A 17,156-nucleotide genomic window follows, 5' to 3' on the forward strand; every position below is an offset into this window, starting at 1 on the left:
CTGAGAGAGGGGAGGGGCCATGTGCAAGACAGGACTGCTCTCCCAGCTGTGCTTTCTGTTACTGGGCATCTCTTTAGAGAGCTCTTTTTTGCTCAGGTTACAACACTCACAAACATATTGAGACACACCTGACACAACTGAGTACACCTCCACACGCCATCTGAATTTCTTAATATTTAAATCAATTCATTTAACTTTGGATCTTCTCTCTGTGTGGATTGTGGAGTTCCTACTTTGTCGCAAGCCTGAGCCAAGCTTGTAACACATGTACAACAGTAATGTGACACCCCACATTACTGTTGTACATGTGTTGGGGTTTTGTAAAAGATAAATAATTGATTCAAAGATTAGCGCTTTCTTAATGCAGAGCTTGACTCAAGCACAAATTTGAGGTACTTTATTTGAGTATTTCCTTTTTACACCATTACTCTATTACATCTCAACAGCAAATAATGCACTTTACACCAGACCACATTTGACATGAAGGCTTCAGTTACTTACAGATTACACTTTTTCCTAACCTTCCTGTTCAGTGAAAACCACGTATTTCCAAATGTGTTGATTTTGATTGGTTCTGACAAACTGAAGGATGAGGCTTTCCATTATGCATTGACTTCTCAAGCTCAATAAAGTACAAACCCTGTGGGATTAGCATGAACAGCAGTAAAACGCAACACGCACACTAACGCAGCAGTAATATTAACCCCACAACGTCACATACAGTATTACAACCCTGACAAGAACCCTTTTACTTTTCACCTGCTTTTACCACTGGCTAAAGGACTCAGTGATTAAAAGAATCATCTGAACGGACCACATCAAACAACTTGTGTTCAGGCTTCTAATCGCTCTGAGCCACTGATCACACTAAGCTGACCTCAGTGCCAAGCAGCTCCTTATATCTCTTCTGCCTCATAAGATATCTAGTTTTAGTCTTTTTTTTTTAGCTAAAAAGAATCCAAACATCCAAATAGAAACGCAGGTGTTTTTGAATTGTTTTCCCTTATTTGATGTTAGACTCTGTGAAAGAGAAAATCAAAGGGGAAGATATGATGGGAGCAATGCTCTATACATCTCCATCCATCTTTCCATCCATCTCTTCCTGCTCCCTTCTTTCCCAAAGCTGTTGGCAGAAATCCAGACACTTAGCATTTTCCAGACACGCGGACAGATAAGATTTTGTATCTTGGCACCGTTCTTAAGGATGCCTTGAGGCCTTCACAGCCCTCTATTAGTTCATCTCTGTCTCACTTTCATTTTCTGTTTAAACTTCTTACACTTGAACTCTCAGATTGTTTTCTGAAAACGTCATAAAAGCTTAGTGATGTGGTATCAAAGGACTGAAGCAGTACAAAGTGTTTGGTGTTGGAGTATACCTGAAGAAGTTCTATGGTGTCACCCAAGGACACACTGGCTTTATGCAGCACAACATCTCAAGCTTTATTCATTTCTGAGTCAAAGATACTCTGTTTTTTGAGAAAAGTAACTAACTTGTATCTGTTTTTTGTACAGCAGTAAGAGAGACAGAGTTCAGAGTGTCACACATGGCACAGGGAAACCTAAACCTAAGACACAGCTCAAAGGCGTAGTGTGAGACACAACATGATCTCTTGTTGTTGACTGATTTAGGAGATTCTGCTTGAAACTGCAACTAACAATCATTTTGGTTCTTGTTTAAGCAGCGTTTAGTTATTGATTAGTTAATCAATGAATTATCTGCTGATAAAATGTCAGAAAACGACAAAAAAAGTTTTTTGATACAACTGACTAAAGCCGAAAGTTACATCTTCAAACTGCACATATCGTCCAACCATTGCAAACATAAACATACTCAGTTAACTATCACATAAGAAAAAGGAAAGGTCCAAAGGCTCACACTTTCGAAGCTGGAATCAGAAAAAATCTGATAGTTTAGCTAAAACAAACTGAGTTAAATGATGAAGTGCTAATCAAAATACAACTAGTGACTTGTTCATTTTCTGTCAGTCTACTAATCATTTCAGCCCTAGTTCTGTCTGTGCCGACTTACTGTTGTCGTACCCTGTATCAGTAAAATGTGACTGCACCAGTCTAGATGCTGTTATCTCCTCTTTAATGTGGACTGGAGTTTGTTTTTGCTTCCATTTATCAGATAAATGACATAAGTAATGTGCCTCACAGAAGCGAGACAAAACCAAACAGGAGAAGTGTACAAAGTAATGACTACATGCAACAGCAAGAAAACCTGTGCACAGGTCAAAAAACACGTTTTGCATCAATTCAACCAGAACAAAACAAGAAAATGTTTCTGCAAAACAGCTACTCACTGATTTCTCCCTTCAATATTCCCTTACAGTTTAGAATAAAATAAAGGCTTAAGTATGATGGATGGGTTAAAATGGGTTTCTTCAGCAGCCCCTGAAAGACACATGCTTGATTTATTATTGATTCCCTTCTGAAACTGCTCCATTTTTCTTTTTTCTGCACCCACATAAAAGATTCAAAAGACCTGAAGGAGATCTTCAGTGTTAAACGTTACAATACTCTTGTCGCGAGTGTCCTGCTGCTGAATTCACGATAACTTGAATATTGATGTCAGGTAAACGGGTGAGCCCTTGTTCAGTGCTGCATCATGTCTTCTTTGAGTTATTGAACACGTTGTATTTGCCGGGGATACTTTTACATACAAAAAAATATTGTCTCAAAAAAAAAAATGCATTTTCATAGAATAAACCATGTGCAATATTTTGATCTATACATCAGTCATATCAATGCAGCATTATAATATCTAATAAAATAACACTGAGAGTCATTCTGCATATTTAGTACTTTTTTTCTATGCTTTGCACATTTTGTTGATAATAGCCAGTTGTGTATTTTCACTAAAGCAAAAAGACAAAGGTTTAATAATGTATATTTTTACATCGAGGTACTGCTACATTTACTTAAGGATGTAAACACTTCCACCTCTGGTCTACTGATGCCTGCTGATACTGTCAACCAGCAGTGTAAGAAGCACTCAGACACTGAGTGAATTCACTGAAGTAAAAGCAGCAATGAGACAGCGTAAAAATACTCTGTTAAAAGTCTTGCATTTAAAATTTTACTTAAGTACTGGCATTAAAATATACTTAAGCATCAAAATTGGAAGTACTCATTTTGCAGAATAGTCTATTTCAGTATTGTCATGTATACATTTATGTGTTTTACTTTATGTCATTGGTTTATTTATATTTTAAATATATTATACTTTATATATTGCAGGGTACTTGGGATCAGTAAAGTCTTATTGCTATAATTATAGCATAATTTATTTGTTGATTATATTTGGTGTTGTATTAATCAGAATCTGAAAAGTAACTAGTAATTTAAGTTACCAAAGAAATGCAGTAGAGTATGAAGTACAATATTTGACAATATTTTTAATAAACTGTATAGTGTAGCGCAATGAAGTACCAGAAAGTGGAACCACTCGAGTAAAATACATCAAAATTGTACTTGAGTAAATGTACTCAAGTGTAGTCTCTGGAGTTGTGACACATCCATTGAGGACCAAGACCCTCAATTCTGAAGAGTTTCAGTTTAAAAGAGCAATTTGACAAATTCACATTATTCATATAAAGTGACTAACTTAAACATAATCCAGTTTTAATCTTTTTCTACAGTCAATTAGAATCTATTTCTGTTGTCTCAATAAAACTGTTTACAATCAATTACAATAACAAACAACATGGTCTGTAGTTTTTGTTTTCTTAACATAAAAACCTTGAAAATAAAACTGTTTCAATCATCTATTTGGGCTTTGACCTTAAAAGCAGATAATGCTGCCATCCTGTGGTGAAGAAAACACATTTTACTGGACAGGAGAACTGCAATGGAAAAAATAATCCTGCAGACATTTGTTTGTTGTCAATACATTTACTTCTATGAATCAGCAGATTTGTTTACATAAGACCAGTATGTTTCTGTGACGCCAGGACAGGAAGAAGAGCTTGTACTAACTACACACACACTTTGTCAATAATCAAGATTATGAGAGACAGTGCAGTCCGGTTCCCCAGGAAAGCATCACTTCTCCTGAAATGACAAAAAGGACAATGCTGTTACTGCAGAAAGGACAGATGATTTATCAAAGGACATCTTGAGCGCCACACTTCCTTCTTATCTTTAATGTATGAACCGTTGTGGCAGCAGCATGAGCCACAACAAGCACCTAATCATTTTTGGAGCAGGAATGTTATGGAGTCTGGTCAGGCCATGACAGGCCATGAGAACGCTAATGTGACTTGTTTCTCTCTTCTCCCACCCTTGGCTTGGTTCTTTCCTCTTTTGCTTGAGTCATTTGCATAAACTTATGAATCATACAAGTGTGACCAACATTGCGAAAAATGCTCCCCCCCCTTGCAAAAAATGCTCCCTCCTTGCGAAAAATGCTCTCCCCCTCCATTAGCCGGCTGATGTGCCCTTGAGCAAGGCACTTAACCCCCAATATGCTCCCCGGGTGCTTGATGCTGCCCACTGCTCCTGTGTGTGTCTCACTGCATGTAATTTGCTGAGTGTTGCATGTGTGTGTTCAACTAAGGATGGGTCAAATGCAGAAGAGGAATTCAGTGTGTGTATGTAAAAACATATATGCTGTCAATAAAGCGATTCTTAAATCTTAATTCTTAATGTTGTTGTTTCCTCTGAATAAATCTGCGACAAAGTGATTGAAATTAACCTAAATTTGATAGGACTTCAGAAGTTGCTGGGAATGGCTGCAGGTTTGAAGCGAACAAAGAAAAGATAATCGGCAGATCTGGAAGATACTTCCCTGTCGACAGCATGAACGCAAAATGAAAACAGCGTACACACACACACACACACACACACACGAGGGCGTGGTGTGGCAGGCAGAGCTGATTAAAACAGGCAAGACCTGTTGTGGATGCTTTACACACACCTTTGAGATGAGGTGTGACTGACAATTTACCTGTCAAGCTGCTTTTCACCTCATTGCAACTACAAACTAAAGAAGCGTATTGTAGGAACACCTTCACAAACTGAACTGAGAGTCATTTTATATCAGCTGATAAATTGGCAAGAAATCTGTACCTCATCACTGCTGGATGATGATGATGAAGACGAAGATGAGGTGCCCGATTTTTCACCATCCTTCCGTTCCTTCTTCTTCCTTTCCTTCTTCTTGTCGCCTTTGCCTTCTTTGTCCTTTGATTTATGCTCTTTATCAGACTTGTCCTTGCTTCCAGACTTGTCTTTATGGTCAGACTTGTCCTTGCTTCCAGACTTGTCTTTATGGTCAGACTTGTCCTTGCTTCCAGACTTGTCTTTATGGTCAGACTTGTCCTTGCTGTCTCCCTAAATGTGAAAAAAAAAGTTGACTTTAAATGAACCATTGATTGCGTTGGTCAAGTCTTAAGGACTGAGACTGAATCCAACAATCAGAATGAATCAATCCAGAATAAAAGGTGTTGGCCATTTGGCCTTTCTGTCAACAACAGTAGATTCAAATAACAAAAGATGCTTTTTGCCAAATTTTACTTTATGGAAAACCTCTTACAGTAACAACGCTCTTACCTTGTTCTTATCCTTACTCCAGGGCCAATTAAACTCATCCTTTTGAGCCTCCTTTTTCTGCACCTCCTCTTCTTTCCCACCAATAGCTGCACAAATGCAAAAGGGACAGATGGTGAGCAGCTTTCCGTAGCCTCTGAGGTTACAATAAATGCAACGTAACAATCAGATTCACTGTCACCAAGAATCCGACCGACAAACGCACAGCAGGAGCGCAGCTGCAAGTTCAACACATCTTGCTGGTCTTTGTTTACACATTTTGATTTGTTTTTCAAGCATTCCCCGGATGTTTAAGTAAGAAAAAGTTGTCAAGACGGTAACACCCATGGTATTCCTACTGGAAAAAAGGGCTCTTACCTGACGACAGATCGAAAGACATCTTGAATCGTGTGCGTGCGCTTTCCCAAACAAGTAATCAAACAGACTCACAGGCTAAAAACCTGGACAAACCGCACCTAAACCACGCGACCTGTCATAACCACGCCCCCAAACACCTCCCTTCCACTTGCCTCTGGTGAGTTAAACGTCCATCCAGTTAAAGCAGGGCAGCTATTCTTCCAAGTACTGGAAGTGCAGGTTTTTCGAGTAAAATGAGCACAAACCTGCATGATGAGTGAGTCTGGGTAAGCAGAAATATTCCAAGGTAGCTAAAAATTGCTTAAATAAAAAAAAAATATCAATATAATAGTGAAGACCACACATAAGACCATACATACATACATACCAGACGGGCTCACTCTGCACATGCTCAGTTTGGTTGTCTTCTTGCTTCCACATAAAAGAATATATATATATCTATATCTATATATATATATTCTATATATATATATATAGAATATATATATATAGAATATAGATGAACTTTTACATTTTGCCCTGAGGTCAAATGTGAAAGGATCCAATGGGGTAATACAAAGGAACCATTGTATTTTTAAGCTAAAAATAGAATGGCTGTTAAACCAGCTGTTAGGCCAGTTCACATGGGGTGAGAACATGGCTGCTGATACCGGAACAGTTGGGACACTGGACTAATTCATTTCATTTCAATATAATATAATATAATATAATATAATATAATATAATATAATATAATATAATATGGCCTTAAGGCCTATATAAACTAGATTAATACTACATTAATGCTAAACAGTTGCATGTTGCAAGCGTTTACTAACAGCATGCCAGTCTGAGACTTCAAATGAAGTAAAAGAGGATGCATCATTTTATGTTTAGACATGTTTGAGGATGTGTTCTTCAGTAAATGTACTTATTTTCCATCTCTTGCTGTGGTATCAGTTATTTGTATTTCATACATATAAAATATATCCTTTGGGAAATTACAATGTTTACATTTTTAAAAGTTGAATGCTTTTTTTTTTTTTAAAAAAAAAAAAAATTGTTTGTGAATGAAAAAGGTATTAGCCTAAGCCTCGATAGACTGACATACCCCTATAGCTGTAGTTTTTAATGATGATAAAATACTATGTAACAGTATGTACTTTTGTAGCATTGCGTACAAACCATTTAAACTGTAATCCGCAGATTGTAATCTAAAGAGTAAAACATCTGCCAGAGGTTATTAATTTCCGTCTTCATCTAAAGCCACAGACCATGTCAGTTCTGTACCTGACAGGTGTGAGTACAAAAAGACAGAATAAGAAGTAGAGGGCCTGTGTTTTGTTAGCCATTGTAATTAATTTTTCTTCCGTAAAATGTATCAGGATTGTGCCATTGGTAAACTTCTCATCCATCCTCATCCAGGGAGGCTTTGTTCTATCTTCTCTCTTTTTATATTTCTCTCAAAGGATCACACATTGTTGTCAAAGTTAGAATAATCCTTCTACCATCAATACAGTTCTATACTAAATTATTACAATAATAAAAATAACAAAATAATAACAGGAAACAAAATGATTACAATTATGTTGTTTTATTCTGCAAAGCATTTTGAATAATTTCAAGTGATAGTGAATTTTCTGTCACAATGAGCTTTTTCTTAGTAACTGAAATTAAAATTGAAATCATTATTTACCTTGGTACAATTATCTTACTCAACTTGAGAACTGTCATCATGTCTCAATGCATCTTTACTCAGTAAGCTGTGTATTCCACCAGAAAACGCGCCAAAAGCACTGCTTTTATTTTGCATGATGAGTCACCAGATTTTTTTGTGCATGAAATCAGGGCACAGTTAGCATCATCAAAGCTTATCTCATCATCGTGCATCTTTAAAAGGAACATCTATTTTGTTTTTATTTTTCTATCTATGGCATCTCATTGCGGGTAAAACCTGGAACCTTTTAGTAGGTCAGTAGAGGTGAGGTGGGTGGTGGAGCGCGTCCCTCCGTCTCCGTATCTCCTTGGGCTTCCTATGAGGGACTCCATGGGGCTGGGAGGTCTGCGAATGGGGGCCCTATCTCCAATGCTCTGTGAGGAGCTGGAGACAGAAGGTTTGGAGACAGCTGAAGGATCAAGCTTCACAATAGGTTTGGACGGGAGTGTCGTGAAAGAGCCAGCAGTAGCACCACCTGGCTTAGAGCTGCTGCTGCCACTGGGAGCTGAAAGTTCACCACCACCTGAACCTGACATCTCCGTTTTTGACTCGCCACTTTGCCCACCATCAGGGATTTCCTGGGAGGAAATCAACACCACATGAAAGATAAATGACGGTCAAGTTAACACTACAGAAGACAAACAGACAGTCTGTGAGGAAAACTCATTTTCACAAGAGAAAACCTACGGTCTTTTTCTTCTTGTCAGTTTCACTCCCTGATGAGCCTGAACTCTGAAAACCAAACAGGAAACCAATAAGGTTCAGAAATTGCACTTTCATATGGGACAATAATCTTATGATATTCACATTTTATGAGTAATTTACCTTCTTCTTGTCCTTCTTGTCTTTTTTATTTTCCTTGTCACTGTCCCCAGAACTGCTAGATGAGCTCGAGTCCTGTTCAAATACAAAGCATCCAACACTGAAACATCTACCTTTTTTGAAACAAAAAATTAGCAAAACTGTAAACCTTTTTGTTTATCACATCCGACATTACCTTCTTCTTGTCCTTTTTCTTCTTCTTGTCTTTCTTCTTCTTTTTCTTCTTCTTCTTGTCATCATCACTGCTAGAAGAATCTGAGTCCTTGATGGATGTAAAAAGTGGTAATTGTGATATTATATTGCCATTTATTTGGAAGAGACAGCCCATCTTAACATACACAAGAAGTACAATTGCATGGGACTTAAACAACGCACAATTACCTTTTTCTTGTCTTTCTTTTTCTTCTTCTTCTTATCCTTTTTCTTCTTCTTCTTCTTTTTCTTCTTATCATCATCACTAGAAGAATCGCTGCAGGAGTCAGAAGAAGAAGAAGAATCCTGGGCAGATAAAGAAATAAAGGTAATTCACGTCTCGTTCATGCAGTAATAATTCCACAGCGTTGATGTCTCCTGCTATGAGCTGGAACAAGCATCAATTCTTGGTTCAGTCAGGACATCACTGCATGCTGACATGTTGATTCAGTCGTTTTACTTTACTTCACGTCACTGACTAAAGATCATCAATAGTATGTTTTTTGCAGGAAATGTCCCATGTAAGTGGTTGTCAGTGAAAAGCTGCTTCATTTTATCTTTTCAGATATTTCATTATTTGGAGTTTGTCGATCTTTAGAAATCTTTTTGAAGCTTTTTGTCTGTTTTGTCAGGAGTTAATATGATCAAGAGTTGTTCAAAACTTTGTAACTCACACAGTATAGTACAGTATCAGCGAAAAACCTGGAATGGTCTCACCTTTTTCTTCTTCTTCTTGTCCTTCTTCTTCTTCTTTTTCTTATCTTTCTTTTTCTTCTTTTTCTATAGTTAATGAAAATGTGCTAATGGTGAATTTTGCAGCTATTTGCCCCTGTTAATGTTGTAAACATGGCAGCAAATTAACTTTGGAGTAGAAAATGTGACATTTGTATGTGCGTGTCATCTCACCTTGTCATCATCACTATCAGAGGAAGAGGAGGATGAGGAAGAAGAGGAGCTATCATCAGAAGAACTGGACTTCTAGAAAGGATTATTAGTCAGCCAGTCAGTCACTGAAGTGCATCTTTGTTCATTCCATTCAAATTTTTATTTTTCATGAGCAAGCTGAGCAAAGAGGTGTATATATTAGAGTTTTCGGGTGTGTTTTACCTTCTTCTTCTTCTTCTTCTTCTTCTTTTTCTTCTTGTCATCTTCACTATCAGAGGAGGAAGAAGAAGAGGAAGAGCTGGAATCCTGTAAAGATTTAGAGAGAGACCCGGGGATGACGTAACAGTATGAAACACCACAAGCACAAAAACTGTCACGTGCAGAAGCCCTATGAAGACACTCACCTTAGCCTTCTTCTTCTTCTTCTTTTTCTTCTTCTTCTTCTTCTTCTTCTTCTTCTTCTTGTCATCTTCGCTGTCTGAGGAGGAGCTATCAGATGATGAAGAGGAGGAGCTAGAGGAGTCCTATGGATCAAAATAAATTCAAATATTCACACTGTTGTCCACATTACGACTGTATTAGACAGACACAGATATGCAAATACAATCAGTTTCCAGGGCTGTCTGGGTACCTTTTCCTTCTTCTTCTTCTTCTTCTTCTTCTTGTCTTTTTTGTCATCATCGCTGTCTGAAGATGAACCAGAGTCCTGTTGTAGACACACAGACAACGTTTTTTTTATTTAAACAAAAAAAACATTGTGATTTTTGATCTTGATGATCCTGTAACACAGTGAGGATAAAGCACTGTAACAATCATACTGCTCATGTAAAAAAGCTACATCATGTTATTTGAAGGAAGCACAGACTAAGAGAATACATTAATGTATGGTGAAAAATTAATTCAAAATAAATTCTCTTTTTAGTAGCATGTTGACCTTCTTCTTCTTCTTCTTCAGCTTCTTCTTTTTATCCTTCTCCTTCTCTCCTTCTCCCTCATCATCACTCAGGTGGCCTTCCTCAATGCAGTCATAGAATGCCTGTGCTCCCCCTGCTGGACAGAAAATGCCATTACAACCAAAAAAAAAACAACACCTCCAAGCTTTCAAGCAGATGTTTGATTTGTTGAAGAGACAGAGCAGCACACACAACAGCCAACACAGAAGACAGCTTACCCTCTCCTGTTGCTTTAAGTTCTTGCTTGGCCTGTCGTGACAAAAAAGCAATGATTTTTTCTACATTTATGCGTGTATGTATGGAGTAGTGTGAGGTACGTGTGAGGATTTCACCTTGTCTGAACCGTCATCCTTCTTTTTATCTCCATCAGCACTTGATTCTGCAATCTCACCATCTGTAGAAAAGGATTGAAGGGTTGGGCAACATGGTGTCACTGGTTGCTGTTGAGATGACTTTTATTTGTTATTCTGGTTGTTCTGTCTTTTTCAGCCATCACAAAGTGGAAACACTCACCAGCAGCTGAAAGAGCAGCAGCACTGCTGAGCTCGTTCTGCTCCTCATCCTGCGAAAAAGCACGAAAAATACGACCAAGCTCAGGTGAATATGCCGCACCTTGTATTTGCTTCACATGTCTACATGCTGTAGGCGGAGATGCACACACGCACACACACACACTCACACACACACACACACACACACACAGATCAGTAACAGTCTAAAGACCCATCTATTCCCTGTGAACTGGATTATACTTTGAATAAAGCCGATAAACAATATGAGACAAGTGAGTTGTTAAGTCAGTGAGCCTAACTGACAGGGATTTTTTTTTTTACCTTTTTCTTATCCTTCTTTTTCTTCTTTTTCTTTTCCTTCTTCTTCTTCTTCTTTTTCTTATCTTTGTCACTGTCAGAAGAGGAGGATGAACAGCTGGAATCCTGTGTTGTTGTCAGTTTGCCATCCATGCAAACAATGTAGGGGATATTGTTTATTCAGCAACACAAGTCATGTATTACAAATGATGTAATGATGTTGGTAAAAGAATATGCATTACATGATTAATTGTAATGTGACTGTAAATGTTTTTCTGTATACTTTCTGCACAATCTTAATTTACACAGTACACAAAAGCAGCACTTGATATACTAGAAAGCAAGAGGCTCTGGTGGACGAACCAGAAAAAACATTCACATTGCTTTACCTTTTTCTTATCCTTCTTTTTCTTCTTCTTCTTGTCCTTTTTCTTCTTTTTCTTTTTCTTCTTGTCATCCTCGCTGTCAGAAGACGATGATGAAGAGGAGGAGCTATCTGAGGAAGAGGAGCTGGAGTCCTGTGAAAGAAGAACAAACAAAATAATTCAGCTACAATCATTGGTTTACACAGATGCACAACAGATATATTTAAGATATTCACAATATTGTCACTACATCATATCAAACAGACATACCTTCTTCTTCTTCTTCTTCTTCTTTTTCTTCTTCTTCTTTTCATCCTCACTGTCCGAGGACGAGCTGTCAGATGAAGAAGTTGAATCCTGTGGCAGAGGGAGTACAGCAGATGTCCAGGGACGTGAAGGATAAAAGTGTGGTTCATATTTTCATCTTTCATTGTTTTCACTACATGTATGTATGCATGTATGTATTTAGTGACAGGTGCTAGTCCTCTACACTGCTCAGTTGTTGTTGGATACTGTGCTACATTACAGGAGAATTTTGCATACCTTTTTCTTCTTCTTCTTCTTCTTGTCCTTCTTTTTCTTCTTCTTCTTCTTCTTCTTTTCATCCTCGCTGTCGGAGGACGAGCTGTCAGATGAGGAGGACGAATCCTGTGAGGGAGTACAGCGGACATCCAGTAACAATGAAGGATAAAAGTTCATATTTTCATTTTTCACTGTTTTCATTACATGTCTGATTTAGTTATGTGTGCTATCTCAGCATATTGCTTCATTATTCCAGTACAACTTGATGTATTACAGGAAATCTTTTGCATACCTTCTTCTTTTTCTTCTTCTTCTTGTCCTTCTTCTTTTTCTTCTTCTTCTCTTTCTTCTTGTCATCCTCGTCATCTGATGAGATGAAATCCTGAAGAAAGGGGAAAAAAATCCTTTAATGACAAGTTTAACATCAACAGCTTATTTAAAATAGAAGTTAATGGGATTTCTTTGAGTCACCTGGCCCATCTTCAGATCTTCTGTGGGCTGCTGTTCCATTTGGTCATCAGGCTCTGGAAACGTTAAATACATTAAAGTGTATTTAGACACATTATCATTTGAGACATCTCTGGAATCAAATAATTTATTCAGATCTCATATTATCACTGCTGCAGATGAAAATGGAATTTATAGACAGTCGTGCAGTTATGAATATAGTTCAGTAAAAATCTGTCAAGTTTATTCACAAAAAATAAAAAAAATTGATTGACAAGATTTTCTTGAGTTGATGTGAACAAAAAGCTTTATGGGCACTGAGGATAGATTAGATCATATTTTGAATAAAACAGCAGCAGAGAAGATCAAATGAATTTCTTGCAAAGAACTTGCAAATGATAACACATGTGTTGGTGATGTGAATTGCAATATATGATTTTATAAAGAGAGAAAGCAGAGAGCTGAGAAGTGCATCATCATCATCATCATCATGAGACTTGGTAACAGCAGCATGTAAAAACAGATTCACAGTGTAAAGAAATGCTGTTTTACTTACCAGCCTGAGATATGATAGTACTGTCCCAGACATACTCTTTCAGCTCCTCTTTCTTCTTCTTCTTTTTCTTCTTCTTCTTCTTCTTGTCATCCTGCAAAGAATTGTTGTTGTTTCATAACTGTGTTGGATTTTTTTTTTTTTTGTAGATTTATAGATCGACCTAAATCGACCCTATGTGTGCTTGTACATGATGTTTGTTTGCAAAGTCAGTGTTACATTTGCTTAATAAAATATGAATGAAGTCATCAAGTTTGATACCCTGCTAGTCATTCATCAGTAATTTGATTTCCTCACTATACTTAGATAACCAACGCCTGAGCTACTGTGGAAATGCAGGCAAAGACATTAACAAATGCATAAAATTTCTACGCAACCAAGCATGTGAGCCATTACCAATAAAGTAAGCACAGGAGCAAGTATATGACTTTATAGTCATGACTTTCTGTGATAGATACAGAAGGCGTTTCACATAATGTCACTGGGTGTGTTCCTCTCCGCTCAGGTTCCCTTCCTGCTATCAGATCCAGGACATTCAAGCCTCCGTCAAGAGCCCAGTGTAAAATGCATTCCAGTGTCAGGTACACACTCAAGACACAACTGAACCAATGGGTGGGAACACATTGGTGGAATGCAAAAATTCAACTTTACGCTTTAACCTGACTGTTTCAGTCTTTTGTCCCGAGGGTTTGCAAGAGTCAGAGTTGCTCGCTTTTCTTGAGTCTCCTGATTTTCCACCTACACTCCCTGAAAATGAGTGAGATATCACACCACCATACTAAGCTAAAGGGAAAAGGTGAAACACGTTAGATATTTCCGTACTCTTTGGTCTAGGGTTATTTCAAAAGTTGAAACTATTGACAAAGTGCCTGGGGAGAGCTGATTTTGCTTATCCCTGCCAAAAGACATAACAAAAGCTCAGCTTTGAGATTTCCAAACACAGCAGATTTGACAGCCATTCCATCCCTAAATATTCTCTGTATTGTTAGCTGTGACAATATCCTCACCTGAGGCAGTGAGATAGTCAGAAAGGACTATCAATCCCTTATGAGCTGATGTGAAATTGTTTGTGCTCGTAGCCAAGGACTTAATTTAGCAAAGCTGCAGGGAAGACCTCTGAAGGATTTACATAAACAAAACTGTAAAACCACTTCACTCATTTAAAAGAAATATTTTTGGCTTCAGCTGAAAGACTACTGAAGGCTGTGCATCAAGCATCAACTCCTCGCAAAATGATTGACGCAACACATTTACATCGTCATGAGTAAGTCTCAGGCAGATCTCCATGGTAGTCGGAGGGGTGTGATGACAGCTGTGTGGCATGTTAGAGCAAGACAAGAGTTACACGGAAGCAAATATTCTTCTACATAGCCCCAGGATTCTTGAGTGGCACCCATGCCGTAACTTACCTCACTGTCACTGTCTGAAGAGCTACTGGAGGAGGAAGAAGAAGAAGAGGAGGAGGAGGAGGAAGATGATGAGGATGAACTGGAATCCTGTTGAGAAAGAAGTCAAGTTATAACTCAATTCTGTGTATACTGAACAGGTTTATTTATACCCTCCTTTGTTGGTGAAAGTGATAAATGAGAGTCTAATCGAATGAGTCACTACAAACACACTGCAGTGAGGCTTTGTTGTAGCTGCTTAGAGAAGGCAGTGCAGCTGATAGCAGAAGGGAGGGGCTCCTCAAGCAACTTAGCAACACACGAAAGCATATTACCTAAAAGACACATAGGAGCGCACACACACACACACACACACACACACAAACAGGCACACAGTCTAATTTTCATCACTTTTAGGGTCATTATATCGACTTACATTCAGAACATTACTCGCCTAATCCTAATTCTAACCCAAACCTAACCTTAAAGCAACTCTTCATCCTAATATTTAATGATTTACATTGTGGGAACTTGCATTTTGTCCCCATAAGCAAGGCAGGTCCTCATTAAATGACTGTGTAAACAAATTCTTGTCCCTATAACTACAGGAATATGTGTAAACACACACACACACCCTATTCAGCTATGCCATGAGCAAGTAAAAGTGACAGTTGGTCTGCATTATAAACAAATTAATACCGTTCCATTGTCTCCTGTTTGAATGGCTGTTATTAGGTACAATCCTCAGTGTACTTCCCTCCTCTGTGAGAAGTCAGAGCCCATGATTTCTGCCTTTCTGTGTCTGTGTGTGTGTGTGTGTGTGTGTTATGTGTCTTCCAAATTAATGCAACACCCTGAAACAGTCATAAGGTCTGTTGTGTAATGACACGATTTCATCTCATTAGACACGAGGAGATTGTCACACAGTCAGTCTGATTTTCAGCCAGAGGTTTTGGAGAAAATACTCAGTGATGGCAGATGTATTTAACAGTGAATGCTGTGTGGCGAGAAGTGAAGATTAGAGCTTTTCGAGACACATACTTTCTTCTTCTTCTTCTTCTTCAGCTTCTTCTTCTTAGCGTCTTTGGTGCTGATACCCTCATCCTCACTGTCCGAGGAGGACAGAGAGCTGTCAGCAGTGTGCTGCTCCTGGTGACAGACAAAAAGAGAAGGCAGGGATTATCTGCTGTGTCCTTCTGCACAATCCAGTCTGGTGGGAATAATTACACATAAACACAGCTGAGATACACTGCGGATAACATGTAATGTTCTTTCTTGCAACAAATTAATTTCCATCTGTCGGTACATTTTACATTGATCATGTTTTCATCAATAAATAAAGACATAAACAGTTTTGAATTTTTGCTGATAAGTACAAGTCCATTCATCTTTTATTCAAACGCTCAGTGTTTTTCAGTTATCCCTGCTGCTCACCTGTTCATGTCCTGCTCCTGTGGGGTGTCCAGGTTCACTCTTGTCTCCCTCCACCTTGCCCAGGTCTACAGGCTGTGCTGCCTCTGCAACAGGCTGCAAACCACCAGGAAGTGCCACTGCTGGCTGCTGGACATCTGCAACACCTGCTCCACCTGAAGCAGGTGACAGACACCAGTTAGTCTATTTGTATTCTACACTACTGTACATTATCTACAAAAGGATCAGCTGTAGCAGCGACCTGTCATGTCTGTTCTGTCCTAACAGATAGGGGACTTCTTTATTGTCCCACTTTGTTAAATGGACAGGCAGGTTAAAACATAGACATCTAACAGACATTACCTGTTGGATCAATCAGCTGCTGCTTGCAAACTGATTATTTTTTGGAGCCCTTTTCCATAAACAGGGCAAATTGCCGAAATAATACAACAATTTATAGAGCCACACCCTTAACACTACGAGAAAGTAAAACGATTGTTTTGTGTAAATAAGCCATATTAGGGACAGAAACATCATTATAAATCATCAATAAATTGATCATCTACTTTTCCCGGAATGGTGTGTTGTTGCCTGATGATTAAACAAAGAGACTAGTCGTACTTTCATTAAGTCCACACTAGGCAAACTATCAACAATGCAAACTGCAAAAGAAATCATAGTCAAAAAGACAGCGAACCTTTGGGAAGGGTGGACTCCATTGAGGTCCAGACTTGTCCTCTGTCCAAGGACCCACGTCTCCTCTCACAGACCCACCTGCGCTTTTGATTGCTGCGTGTGTGTGTGGAGCTACAAAGTTTCATGGGTGTGGAAACAGGGGAAGTGTGAAGAGGGCAAAATTCAAAGAGACTTCCTTTCACAAGTTTCAAAATCAAACCGACATTAGACACTACGGAAAATGTATTCACTATGTATTTAGTGTGCCAACTCCACTGTTTTCATTTGGTTCTTTGTGACACAACAACTGAAAATGTCTTTGTAGATCGTGTAATTTTATTTCACAGATTAATTTATTTTGTTATGCGGTTTAATTTATTTTGAAAACAACGACCTTTTACATTGAGTTATTCTGGCGCTTGTATCTGACTTGTGGGCGGTACACAGCCACACAGGCTTATTTACCTGTGCCAACAGGTAATACCTGATTCCCTACCTGCAGAAACCGGGTGTAACCTATGTACAATATCTG

General features: G+C 38.5%; 3 protein-coding genes across 4 annotated transcripts; all 3 read right to left on the reverse strand.

The window, feature by feature from the left end:
- Positions 1-3,881: 3,881 nt before the first annotated feature.
- Positions 3,882-6,065, reverse strand: LOC124059789 (putative uncharacterized protein DDB_G0292636). Of its 2 annotated transcripts, XM_046390144.1 has the most exons (5): positions 5,911-6,065; positions 5,557-5,642; positions 5,326-5,337; positions 5,074-5,289; positions 3,882-4,056 (listed from the first exon to the last, which is right to left on the reverse strand). In XM_046390144.1, exons 1-5 carry the CDS (start codon positions 5,930-5,932, stop codon positions 4,048-4,050), a joined length of 345 nt encoding a protein of 114 aa, XP_046246100.1. In that variant the 5' UTR covers positions 5,933-6,065; the 3' UTR covers positions 3,882-4,047. The 2 variants fall into 2 exon arrangements, with proteins under 2 accessions (XP_046246100.1, XP_046246099.1); XM_046390143.1 differs by having other exon boundaries at positions 5,074-5,337; positions 5,911-6,062.
- A 1,399-nt stretch (positions 6,066-7,464) lies between these two features.
- Positions 7,465-9,651, reverse strand: LOC124059137 (cylicin-1-like). The gene is made up of 8 exons (XM_046388918.1): positions 9,632-9,651; positions 9,527-9,539; positions 9,338-9,400; positions 8,810-8,926; positions 8,604-8,690; positions 8,432-8,503; positions 8,294-8,338; positions 7,465-8,184 (listed from the first exon to the last, which is right to left on the reverse strand). The coding sequence occupies exons 1-8, from the start codon at positions 9,649-9,651 to the stop codon at positions 7,828-7,830; spliced, it is 774 nt and encodes a 257-aa protein (XP_046244874.1). The 3' UTR covers positions 7,465-7,827.
- LOC124059387 (cylicin-1-like) lies at positions 9,527-16,794 on the reverse strand. Its single transcript, XM_046389332.1, has 17 exons — positions 16,647-16,794; positions 15,974-16,125; positions 15,581-15,688; positions 14,564-14,650; positions 13,158-13,248; positions 12,626-12,678; positions 12,447-12,536; positions 12,176-12,280; positions 11,903-11,989; positions 11,657-11,785; positions 10,972-11,020; positions 10,791-10,852; positions 10,677-10,707; positions 10,440-10,555; positions 10,137-10,211; positions 9,910-10,029; positions 9,527-9,811 (listed from the first exon to the last, which is right to left on the reverse strand). Exons 1-17 carry the CDS (start codon positions 16,768-16,770, stop codon positions 9,704-9,706), a joined length of 1,587 nt encoding a protein of 528 aa, XP_046245288.1. The 5' UTR covers positions 16,771-16,794; the 3' UTR covers positions 9,527-9,703.
- Between the last annotated feature and the right edge of the window lie 362 nt (positions 16,795-17,156).

This window comes from Scatophagus argus, chromosome 5 (genome assembly GCF_020382885.2).
Source record: "Scatophagus argus isolate fScaArg1 chromosome 5, fScaArg1.pri, whole genome shotgun sequence".
Classification (NCBI taxonomy): Eukaryota; Metazoa; Chordata; class Actinopteri; family Scatophagidae; genus Scatophagus; species Scatophagus argus.

Bases quoted from the DNA above. Each gene is read 5' to 3' on its own strand.
- LOC124059789 (XM_046390143.1), bottom strand. From the start codon at position 5,932: ATGTCTTTCGATCTGTCGTCAG. The intron at 5,643-5,910 runs GTAAGAGCCCTT...GCATTTGTGCAG, and splicing joins GTCTTTCGATCTGTCGTCAG to CTATTGGTGGGAAAGAAGAG. The intron at 5,338-5,556 runs GTAAGAGCGTTG...TTTCACATTTAG, and splicing joins GGAGTAAGGATAAGAACAAG to GGAGACAGCAAGGACAAGTC.
- LOC124059387 (XM_046389332.1), bottom strand. From the start codon at position 16,770: ATGAAACTTTGTAGCTCCACACACACACGCAGCAATCAAAAGCGCAGG. The intron at 16,126-16,646 runs GTTCGCTGTCTT...CACCTGCTTCAG, and splicing joins GGAGTCCACCCTTCCCAAAG to GTGGAGCAGGTGTTGCAGAT. The intron at 15,689-15,973 runs GTGAGCAGCAGG...GTCTGTCACCAG, and splicing joins CAGGAGCAGGACATGAACAG to GAGCAGCACACTGCTGACAG.
- LOC124059137 (XM_046388918.1), bottom strand. From the start codon at position 9,651: ATGAACAAAGATGCACTTCA. The intron at 8,691-8,809 runs GTAATTGTGCGT...ACATCCATCAAG, and splicing joins AAAAGAAAGACAAGAAAAAG to GACTCAGATTCTTCTAGCAG. The intron at 8,185-8,293 runs GTAGGTTTTCTC...ATTTCCTCCCAG, and splicing joins CTGACAAGAAGAAAAAGACC to GAAATCCCTGATGGTGGGCA.